Here is a 12,277-nt window from a genome sequence, read left to right as displayed (position 1 = left end):
AGCAAAACCAGTAAATATATTAACTGAAGCTGGACACACGCATGCAATTTCTAGCGCATCAAAAGAAAGACCTGCTTGATTTTGTTAAATTTAATTTTAGAAAAGAAATCAGACATAACCAGTAAATATATTAATATAAGTTGGACGCACACACATACATACACAATAGCTTTGCAATTAGCTCGTCAGGAGAAAGATATGCATTATTTTGTTAAAATTAGTTTTAGATAAGAAATAAGACAAAACAGTAAATATACTAATAGAAGTTGGACATGGACACATGCATGCATGCACAAGCATATCTGCATTCTAGTTTTGCAATATCTAGCTCGTCAGAAGCAGGGCCGGCCCAACCCTTAGGTGACTGAGGCGGTAACCTAAGGTCCCGGCCCAAAGGAAGGCCCTCGAACACTACGGGCTACATCCTACAAGACGTGGGAAATTGCTGTGGGAAAGAAGACGCTCGCAGGGCTACAAGACGTTAAAGGCTGAAAGCTACTTGCCTACTTCACTATGGCCTGTGGGAAATTGCATCAGCCTTCAAGACGACGAGACGTGGGAAAGAATTCCCATCGCTGTAAAGCTGGTAAGCCTGGTTACTGGTATGACCTATCATCCTATGGCTTATGGCTATTGGTCCTATTTGGCCTCATTTCCTTGTCCTTGGTCTCAAATCCCAGCACGGTAACACAGTAGCCTTGTTCTTCCTTCCTTCGCACTGAGTTCGCAGGCAGCAGCCAATCCCAAACCTCATCTTCCCCATTGCTTCTCTTCTCGGAGTTCTCGGCTTCTTGCAGTCGCAGACTCACTCAGCCGGCCGCCAGCAGCAGTCGGGCTTCTCACAGAGTCATAGGCGAAGCGGCGACAACCTCCTCGGCAAGGGCGTGAGGCGCAAGTCCCCCCATCCGCCTTCGGCGCCGGAGCTGCCCGAGGATGACGAGAAGGTGAGACCACATGGTATTTCAAGGACCATTGGGCCGCCCCTATTTAGAGGCCCTTTTTTTGCTCTCTCTCCCTCTTCCGCCAAGAGCAGAGGACAACAGTCGAATACCCCTCTCTCTCTCTCTGGGGGGGGGGGGGGGGGGGGGGGGGGGGCTCCATCCACCACGAAAAAATGGTGATAGATCTGTTCCTCCCACTCTCTTCTCCCTTCTCGCTCTTGGACCCTTGTTTTCTTTCTATTTTTTTTAGGGTTTTCGGTCGTATTTTGCTTCCTTGAGAACTCTTTTAATCTTCTCTTTTTCTTTGTTTTGTATTGGTTTTTATATGTATCGTTGTTTCTCTTTGTAAATTAGATTGTTTTAGTTTTTTTCTAATCGTTCTCTGTTTCTATCACTTATAGAGCACCGAGGTTGTGAATCCAAAGGCGTACACTTTGGCCGATGCTCAGCCAACGATAACCATATTGGATCTCGTCCAGCAAGCGGCGAACTACAAGCAGCTCAAGAAGGGAGCCACTGAAGGTTGCCACTCTCGCCTATATATACACATACACATATACATATACACATATACATATACATATATATATACATATATATACACACACACACATATACATATATATACACACACACACACACATATACATATATATATACACATATACATATATATACACAAATATATATATATATATACATATACATATATATATACATCCCTTTGCTTCTCTCTCTGTTGCTTTTCTTTAAAAAGTATGGATTTTGATGCATCGGGAAGGAAAAAGTTTGCATTTTTTATTTTTTCGGCTACTTATATTTATGTTGAACGTCGGTATTTGGGTTATAATTCTTTGACTGTACCGCAATGAAGACTCTGAACAGGGGCATCTCCGAGTTTGTTGTGATGGCGGCAAATACAGAGCCACTTGAAATTCTTCTACATCTTCCTCTGCTTGCAGAGGATAAGGTATATATTTTCTCTGATAGCTTATTAATTGAAGATTATTATCCTTGCTGCTGTTGTTATTTTTTCATTTTGTGCCTGTATGTGGGAGTTGAGGTGTGAAGTGAGGATGGTGCCAACACTAGAGACAGCATAAGCTTTTATCAGAAAAATAAGTTTCTACCCTTCTAACTAACTTCAAGTGGTCGGTAAATAGATGATTCCTAATTTAGGCCCCGTTTGGAGGAGCTTTTGGAGGGTCAAAAAGCACTTTCTGGCCCTCTAAAAGCATTTTTGGATGAAAAAAAGTGATAAAAATTTTGGAAAGCTTTTTTAGCTTTTCCAAAAAGCTAAAAATAGCTTTTTGGGAGCAGCTCCATTTTGGAGCTTTCCGAAAAAGCTGCTTTGAGTTTTGCCGAAAAGTTGTTCTTTTGACCAAAATACCCATAATAAAATATAACAATTACATAGTTTGTCCCTTTATAAATCTAAAAATCTGCTGGAGCCCTAACAAAGAACTCTAGCTGTGGATCGGACTCCCTTCCGTGCGAAAAAAGGTATATTTTCTATTATTATTTTATACCTTTATTATCGTATTATACTATAAATGTAATATTATAATACATTATATCATAATACATTAATATGTTATGTTAAATAATTTAATATTATGTTATATTATGAAAAATTAATTTACGCTAATAATATAATATTTTATAGTTTATACCTTTATTATCGTATTATACTATAAATGTAATATTATATTGCATTATATCATAATACATTAATATGTTATGTTAAATAATTTAATATTATGTTATATTATGAAAAATTAATTTACGCTAATAATTATAATATTTTATACCTTTATTATCGTATTATACTATAAATGTAATATTATATTACATTATATCATAATACATTAATATATTATGTTAAATAATTTAATATTACATTAAATTATTATGCTATAGTATACAATGTTATATTACTATATTATAATAATATTATATTACATTACAGAAATATTATACTATATCATATATTTATATATTAATATATGTTATATTTATTATGCTCTGTTGTGTAATACTATGCAATGTCCTTTATGGTAATTTTGTCATACAAAAGTATTTTCTCAGTTTGTTTACCAAACATATGTTAAAGTGCAACAACACTTTCGAAATATAGTTACCAAACAGCAAACAGCTTTGTATAAAAGATCTACTTCAGAAAGCTCTACTTTCAACAGCTCTACTTCCAAACGCTCTACTGCCAACAGCTCCCCCAAACAGGGCCTTAGTGGTTTCTATATGAAAAACCCCTATTGTAGTTGTTTATACATAAAAATACTTTTCAAGTGTTCTGTCGTAAGCCAGAATGATCAATTTTGGAGCCTCAATCTTTTCACTAGGGACTCCACCTTCATTTTTTTGTTAACCTTTGTTACAAATTATTGTGGGGCTCACATTTTCAGGGAGCATAGATGAAGACTCAAACAAGTTGCATAACTAGCAACTGTAAAACTATTACATCCTGCACAACTATGTCATAAGAAGATTAAATGGATTAGCTATATTATCGATTGAAAATAGTATTTTAGAATCTTGAGTACAAAAGTTTGATTAGCAATTTTGCATCTCAAAAAACTAGACGAATTATTTTTAAATAAATTTTTAAAATATTTTGCACTTATGAAAAAAATTTCATCATTTTTAAAAAAAAAAAAGGCCTCCCTTAGTGAGTTTGCCTTAGGCCCCCAAATGCATTGGGCCACCCCTGGTCATGAGAAATTCTACATGATTTTGTTAAAATTAATTTAATAAGAAATCAGACAAAGCCAGTAACTATGTTAATAGAAGTTGGAGATGCATGTATGCTGCATGTATGCACACATACATTATGTATAAACAACTTCTTCAGCAAATCATTAAAAGAACTCAAATGAGCCACCAAATTAGCTAATTCATGTCTTCAACAGATCATGCATCAAGCAACCAAATAAATTCTACTATGACTTTGTGATGTTTTTCATAGACCACAGTCCAGGAATCTTATTGTGTTGAGAATTTGTGTCTGACATAATAGATAGTTCGGAATATCCAATTCCAGACAAGCCTATCTAAGCAGCCAGCCAAATTAACGTTTCAGGACAATCATGAACAAACTCGGGATTAGAGCACCCCATGCCCTAATTTTGCAGGTCACTAACAGGCACAATACGAACCCATATCATATCATACCAAACTGTACCATTTCCCATAGCAAAGTATATATGTTCGTGCAAAGTCTGTACGAGTCCATGTGAGCATGTGCCAAAGCTTGCACATCAACACAACTTAATATAAACCACCATGGACCAGCATGCATGATACATAGTCATGTACACTTTTACCTTGGCCAATATATCCAATATGGCATGTAACGTAACTGTAGAGACTGGGAAGCTAATGTACCTTAAGTAGGGCTGGAAGTGGGCCGGGCCGGGTCGGGCCAAACCCCTACCCAAGCCCGGCCCGAATTTTTTTTTCGAACTTCGGGCCGGGCCGAGGCCCGAAAAATTTTTAAGGAACAAGGCCCGAGCCCGGCCCGAGCCCGGCCCGAGCCCATTTGGGCCGGCCCAGTTGGGCCCTAACCTACGAATAATCCAGAATGCAATATCATAAAACACGACATGAGAGAGCAGCCGCCGCTGGGGGGGGGGGGGGGGGGGGGGTGGGGGCGAGTTGAAAGAGAGCTCTGCTGATATCTTGTAGAAGAATATAAACTGCTAAGAAATAAATTTTAAATATTCACCGAATAACTACGAAGAATCACAATTATTTCAAAAAATATATAAAAAATCCTGAGATTTCCACAAAATCATACAAAAATGAATGAAAAGAATAAATTTTTAGTGATTATTTTTAAAAAGGAAAAATTTTGTACACGACAAATAAAGAGAAATTCATGTACAATTTTACATCATTTCCAAATTCTGGGATCACTATCCCTAGTTTTCGTGGACCAACATACTGAAATGATCCTTTTTCGGAAAAAAAATGAAAGATTTATGTACCCAAAAAAAATGAAGGATTTCGGGAGGAAATGAACGTATTTTACAAGATCAACAGATTTTTAGAGTAATCCCTCAAACTATTCACAGATCTTGTTCCAAACTCAACTAAACAAATTAAACCCTACCATTTCCTCCCATGAATCAAATCACCGGCAAACAAACCCCTACCGAGTCCAAAATAATCCTCAAAATCGCCCAAATCCAACTCACCAGAGCCTCGGATCTGGTCAGGAAGCAGGCCAAGCTCGCCTTGAAGAACGCCGACCGCCTCCCCGGCCCCCGGCGCGACCACGACCGGCGACCCACGGCGCAGATCCGATCACGCGGCAGACACAACGGCTCAGATTCCAGCGCTCCCTCGAATCACCCACCCCCTCCACCGGTTCCTCGCCTCTCTCTTGCTCCCCCTCGCGCGCGCTTTCTCTTTCTCTCGCCCGCTCTCTTCGAATCTTCTCCCCCTTTTAACTCCGCCCTCGCATTGGGCCCGGGCTCGGGCTGGGCCCGGGCCGGGCCAATGGAAAACCCGAGCCCGGCCTGAAATAGAATTGGGCTTAAGATTTCAGCCCGAGCCCGGCCCGAAATAGAATTGGGCTTAAGTTTTTAACCCATAGCCCGGCCCGCAGGCAGCCCGGCCCGATGGGCTTCGGGCCGGCCCGAGCCCACTTCCAGCCCTAACCTTAAGCCATGGTATAAAGTATAAAGAAACATTCTTTACTGGAAGTCAATAGTTAGTTGCATTTTCATGCATGCTAAGATATAGTTAAAAAATAAAACATACGAAATTGAGATTTTTAGTGTCAGTATCAGACACTGTACATGTATTTTATCATACAGGTCTGATCAGTATTTACACCCCTGTACTGACACATGGTACACTGCTGAAGGCAAGACTGCAGCAGTACCATGTGTCAGTACAATCATATCAAGCCCCCACACTGCACTCATACCTTATTGGGTCAGTACGATACTCCCAGCACCAAGCAGTATGGGTCAGTACAGAAATCCTTATATGGAATAACTCTAGAATATTAAGCATACTGAAAAAAAAGGAAAGAATTAGGGCAGGGGAGAAAGACAAAAATCAGACGAGACAAGAATATATTGACAGGTACAAAAGCAACATGCACCAAAAAGATAGTTAAGATTTAAGAGTAACTCTCTGCATAGATGAATGGTTGAAAGATAAATAAACAAAATTCCTACAAAAAAAAAGATCATTTTAAAAAAACTTGCAAAATGATTAAAGATTGATGAACTTGAAAGATACCTTTATCGTTAAACTTCTTTAGGGTAGGGCCAACAAGCAATATCGATGCAGCTTCCAAGTGAGGCATCTCTAGTATAGGATTCTCCTCCACACGCAAATGCTGCACATATTTAAAGTTCCATATATGTAACAATAAATGAACCAGCATTACTTCTAAAAAAATAGATCTAAATTGTCTGAAACATACATTGCTCTTTCACATGGACAAAGGGATATGATCTGAATTTTCTAGAGCAAGATATCTAAGGTTATTCTCAAAGAGTTGCTGCTATAAAATACTTGAGTAGCTCACAAGTTGCTTGGCTTATTTGCATCCCTATTGTTCATTGTAAGGCTCGAATTCGAGCTCGAACTCAGGCTCGAGTATCGCTCGATTGCTATTCAAGTCAAGTCGAGTCGATCTCAAGTACTGTTTTTTTTTACCACGTCAAGTTCGAGCTTGGATATTAAGGCCCGATCGATCTCGAGTCAAGTTTCAAGACCAAGTATTTTAAATCGAGTCGAGGTCGAGCCTCTAGCAGCTCGGCTCGATTGCACCCCTAATAAACAATTCATGGTAACACTTTTCAAGTACCATTTATTTGACAATATACACAAACTAGCCTGCAGTAGGCATCATTATTCACTTGGTCAACAAATTATTGTCACTTATTTAACCACTGTCAACAGCAACTGCTGCCGTATAGTCATTGCTCAGCACCTTTCAAACATCATATTCCTTTCATACATGTCATCCAAAACAGTCATAACTATTTCTGCGAGAAAGACATTAGGAGGAAATTTGTTTGACCTTATGTCTAGATGCATCTACACTACAATGAAAACATACTGATACCTGTAGTCTTAAATATCTTGTGTTGAACAGTCATTACTCTGAAGGTTTAATAAAACGACACAACTCTATGTGTTTACTACATCAGGTAATTTCATGCTTGGTTTAATAAAAAGACAACTCTTAATAGAGACATTTTTGAGGCTTAGAGAAAATCTGGCAACTTCTGTTAATGTTTAACAACCTTAAGACAAAAAAACAATTGGAACATGTATTCCTGTGAAACATAGTAGTTCTTAGATCAAGGTGTCTAGCATTCGAAGTGTGTTCAAACAATAGCCAGCAAGCATTATATAAGCAGTCTTGGGTTATAATGCAAGAAAGTTTTTGGCTGGTATTCAGAAAGGGCAGGAAAATAAGCAATTTGCTTAAGTTAAAAATAAATAAGACAATAATAAAAAATTAACCTCAAGTTGCGGTAAGTGCGGGAAACCCTTCAGAGTTGATATTTTGTTTTTGCTAGCTGCCAATACCTGTGTGAGCACCAAATAAACGAAATTGAAGGACTAAAAGAAAGCATTACTATTGAGAGTATAATTTGAGACTAGATGACCTGAAGTCGAGGCTGACTAGCCATGCAAAGTGATTTTAACCTGTTCTGTGCAACAGAGAGAAACTGGAAGAAAAGGAAATTCTTTTTCAAACCCGTAAAAGATAGTTAATATGCCATGGCAATTGAAAAAGAGATGGTGTCGAGGTTTGGAATATGATAAAAGTTACCTCCAGATTAGGAAGTTGAGGAAGACTGGCAAGCGATGTTATTTGATTTCCAGCGAGGTAAAGTTGCTGAATTAACAAGGGATATATCATTTTTTTGGTGCAGAAACGAAAATTTTGTAAACTATTTATATCGAACATATTTATTTCAAGGCAATAAGCAGAGATGAGAGATGTGCAAACCTGCAGGACTTTGCAATTTCCAAGAGGCTCAAAACCACGCCCCTTAAAATCATTAAAGCTCAGATCAAGAACCTACAAAGCAGGTATAGAAAAGAATATACATAATCAATCCCGAGCTATTGACCTGTTCTTAACTGTTAGGTAATGGAGATGCTAGAAAAGCAAAAACCTATTGAACTTAAAAGATTAAAAAGAAAAGATTCTAAAGAAACTAATTGAGAAAGCATACCTTCAAACGCTTCAAAATCTCAATACCCTCCACAGATGATAGCACATTATCCCTGAGATAAACAAACTACAAACTAGAAATATTACTAATCATAAAAGCAAGTACTCTGTAAATTGTTTCAAATGCACAAAGTAGTCCCTATGACCATTTTGAGATGAACATAGAAGGAAAAAAAGAAAGCAAAGGACTATAAATGCTGTCAATGGAAAGATAAGTCCCAAATTCCCAATTGTCTAAATGAATAAACAGCAATCTCGCCTCATCTGATCATATACAGCTGAAACAGACATACCAGTTATTATGTAATCAAATCAACATTATCAACTTAAGATAGACCACTCCTCCAAATAGAAATGCACATCCTGATAAATTCTATGCCTGGTAAACAAAAAATAAGGTTATTGTATTAAACATGCAGATTGTGTATACCAAAACTGGCATTATCCAAATACTTGTACTCTTATCTAATCCACCTGGCATACGAAGCATTAAGCCTTTACATAGCCCACTAAGCCTGCCTAACACACAAAGCCCTTTTTACCCAGCTCAATACCTACAAAAGTCCAAGCTAGCTCACCTTTGCCTACCTGAACTAGAAAATAAAATAAAAATAAAAAGGCCATAAGCATACTAGATCCGAAAAACCCAAACCAGGTAATGTAAACCTAACAAAATCAGACAAGGTCCAAAAGCTCTTATGTAGGCCCATTTAACCCAAAACTATTATATATAACCTCTTATATATAAGTCAACATCATCATTCCATCACCATCAATCACTGCACTAACTCAAGGTGCAGAAGGTTCACAAAGCCTACAAGCATCCCTCAAATGCAACAACATTCCATGCCCATTGAAGCAACCTAAGCTCCTAGCACATCATCACTACATTAAACGAGGTCCAAAAGCTCTAATGTAGGATCATGATGGCGTGTCTAGTCCCAAATTAGTTATACACTAGATAGATCTTGTGTATTTATACAGGGCCAAGGAATCCAAAAAATACCTTCTTGGCTAGTTTTTTTAGGTGAGATCCAAGTTCTTTATAAATAACATTAGAGCGGACCAAGCCCATGGCCTATGTGGACTAAGGGCAGTGTAATATGGGCCTTTTGAGGCTAACCATGGGTCAAACGTGGTGTTTTTGTTTGGATTTGGTATAATTGGATTTGATTGAATTTGGACTCTTAGCTTGACAAGGATGCTAAGATTTAAATGGCAGAGTGCGTGAGGACCTGTACTAGGTGTGTGCTTAATCCAATATCAATTATGTACTAGATAAATCCTAGGTACTTATGCAGGGCCAAGGAACCCAAAAAATACCTTCTTAGCTAGCCTTTTTGGGTGAGGTTCTAAATTGTTACAAATACCTAACCCAAAAGCAAATCCTCAGAAATGTACTAACTTGCCACCAAACCTTTCCTCAATCATTTTTATGTTCTAACCATCAAAATCCACCTTTTTTCAATGACATATTTTAACCGCCATGAGAACCAACTAACAAATCATTATTAAACATCAAACACTTAATTTCTCCAATTCCCATGTTCCGTCCCTAACATCATAACTTGATGATCTATAACTACCAAGTTTTTCTGCAATAAACCCTAACTTTCTTTTGCCACCTATTTTTGCATGCTTATAGACACATCTAGAATTCCAAAGACTGGGGACTTAGATCCCATGGGACAGAGCAATCCCAATTTTTCCATGGAACCGGAAGCGCCATATCCTAACACTCGAGATGGTGGATGTCCCATCCCCATATGGACTTAAATCCTTGCAAAAAAACCATTACTAAGACTACTTTTAGCCAGTTATCAAACAAAAAATTCCTCTTATACTGAATCTCGTACCCAACCTAACATCCTATTCTCCAATCCTTCACCCTGACCTGCACTATACAAACCTGCCCACTATCCCTCTCGGTAAATTACAATATGAGATGTGACATAATCACAAACTTAGATCCCTTTATAAAATCTTTTGTTTCTAACCCTTAGATGTACTTTATGAGCATCAAGCTTATACTAAAATAAGGTCCTAAGTGATAGAATGGCTTAACAAACCACCCCTCTCATACTATAATCCTACCATCTATTATTATAATTCGAATATTCTGTTATTCTGTAAACTTTCCAGATCTGGTTTTCAAAATTTTCGGGTCGTTATATATTGTTGTATGGTGATCTACCCAAACACACTATTCTTCAAATTCATTTATGCCTAAAAATTTTCTTGTGGTAATACCCCTAGAACATTATAGCTTGATGCAACTCTGAAAGTGGATCTTTATAGAGCACTCCTGTGAGTAGGATCCCAGCATGAAAAGCTACTAAAGTGTCCTACTATCTTCCAACCAAAAAAACAAAGGTGTCCTGCTTTCTCTAATCCCCTCATTGACTATTCTATTCTCTTCTATTTCTCAATCAAGAGAAACCTTCTCCTCTTTCATTCTACTTTTCAACTCTATCTTCCTTATTGATAGACAACTTAAAGTCAAGGATTGATTTGTTATTCTCCTTACGTTTGGCTCTAATTACTTGCATTTCTTTCAAAGAGCTATTGCCTGTATAAAACTTTATCTTCGTAAAGAGATAGATCATCAAGATTTACCTGTCCATTATCAAGAGTTACATGTCTACCATCATCTTCTAACTATAACCTTAATTTTTATCTGCTATCATGAAAAAATAGTGCACTTAATAATTATGAGAGGGAAAACAAAAAGGACATGAAAGTTACTACTGTTTTAGTATATACAAACTTTTATATAGTCATAAAATAGCACCTATATCAAGGACACCACTCATGATCTACCATTCATGGATCTTTCTTAACTTTTTGTTCCTTTTGTCATGGCTCCGTATGTTCCTAAAACCATTTTGATGTACGTCCCTTCCATCATCATTTACATTGTCTTCTCAGCCTTCTTAATTTGACTCAAAATTGAACCCTCCCACCATACCCTTTGGGTAATTATCTTTGTTCAAGCATAGTTTAATCAATCTGAGCTATTTCATGAGCACTCCAGTCCAATCCCATATTAATAATCCTCATCTAGATGATCTTCTCACACTGCACTGATACTGAAACTGCATGGCAAGTTTCTCCCTCAATTATTTCAGGTTTATAAGGCTAGTTCATGGTAAAAATGTCATTCTTTAGTGTTAGTCATTCATGCCAATCATAAGCTCCAATCTTTTTTCTGTAAATAGTGCCAGAGAAACATGACTAAGAAGCCATCAGCTCTCCACAAAACCATTTCAGTTCTTGCTCTGCTCCTTAGGCCCTGTTTGGGGGAGCTTTTGGAGGGCCAAAAAGCACTTTCTGGCCCTCTAAAAGTACTTTTAGATAAAAAATGGTGTTTGGTAAAATTTTCGGAAAGCTGTTTCAGCTTTTGCGGAAAGCTGAAAACAGCTTTTGGGGAGAAGCTCCAATTTGGAGCTTTCCGAAAATTCTGTTTTCAGCTTTGTCGTAAAGCTGTTTTTTGGACCGAAATACCCCCATTTAAATCTCACTTTTTTTCCCAAAACCCTTATCCCACCTCTTCCTCTCTCACCCATCCCCTCTCTCTCCCTCTCTATCTTCTTCTTCCTCTCAACGCCGCTGCCTCTATTGATTCTTCCTCTTCTTTTTTTTTCTTTTTTTTTTTTGCTTTGGGAGCTTGTGGCTGCCCACAGTGGCAGCCACCATGTCGGCCACCACCCATGACCGACGACCCCTCTATATTTCAATTAAATAAAATAATAAATAAATAAATAACTAAATAAAATAAATAAAAAAAAAAAATAATGAGTGAGTGACAAATAATCTGATCTAAATAAATAAATAAATAAATAAATAAAAATAGTACTAATTATTTAACCAATTTTATCACCTAGCTAGAAAATTTGTTAGAGAGATAAATGGTCATTAGAAGGATGAAAAATTAATTTACACTAATAATTACAATATTTTATATATTTATTATTATATTATACTATAAATATAATATTATATTACATTATATCATAATACATTGATATGTTATGTTAAATAATTTAATATTATATTAAATTATTATTCTATAATACATAATGTTATAGTATTATATTATAATAAT

At 37.1% G+C, this 12,277-nt stretch overlaps 1 protein-coding gene across 3 annotated transcripts in view; it reads right to left on the bottom strand.

Annotated features, from left to right (window-relative positions):
* LOC103703643 (187-kDa microtubule-associated protein AIR9-like) overlaps nt 1-12,277 on the bottom strand; it is a 47,004-nt gene that overhangs the window by 28,927 nt on the left and 5,800 nt on the right. For all 3 annotated transcript variants that reach the window (XM_039114584.2, XM_088715957.1, XM_088715951.1), the window contains 6 exons: nt 8,174-8,239; nt 7,945-8,016; nt 7,765-7,830; nt 7,598-7,660; nt 7,452-7,517; nt 6,213-6,312 (listed from right to left, as the gene is read on the bottom strand). In XM_039114584.2, coding sequence (XP_038970512.1) covers nt 6,213-6,312; nt 7,452-7,517; nt 7,598-7,660; nt 7,765-7,830; nt 7,945-8,016; nt 8,174-8,239 — 433 coding nt within the window. The remainder of the gene's footprint in view (nt 1-6,212; nt 6,313-7,451; nt 7,518-7,597; nt 7,661-7,764; nt 7,831-7,944; nt 8,017-8,173; nt 8,240-12,277) is intronic.

The sequence above is a fragment of the Phoenix dactylifera genome, chromosome 1 (genome assembly GCF_051530095.1).
Source record: "Phoenix dactylifera cultivar Ajwa chromosome 1, Ajwa_hap1_PhDact_Kaust_v1.1, whole genome shotgun sequence".
NCBI classification, from domain to species: Eukaryota; Viridiplantae; Streptophyta; class Magnoliopsida; order Arecales; family Arecaceae; genus Phoenix; species Phoenix dactylifera.
Note: the sequence above shows the minus strand (reverse complement) of the source record. Positions and strands in the feature narration are given on the sequence as shown.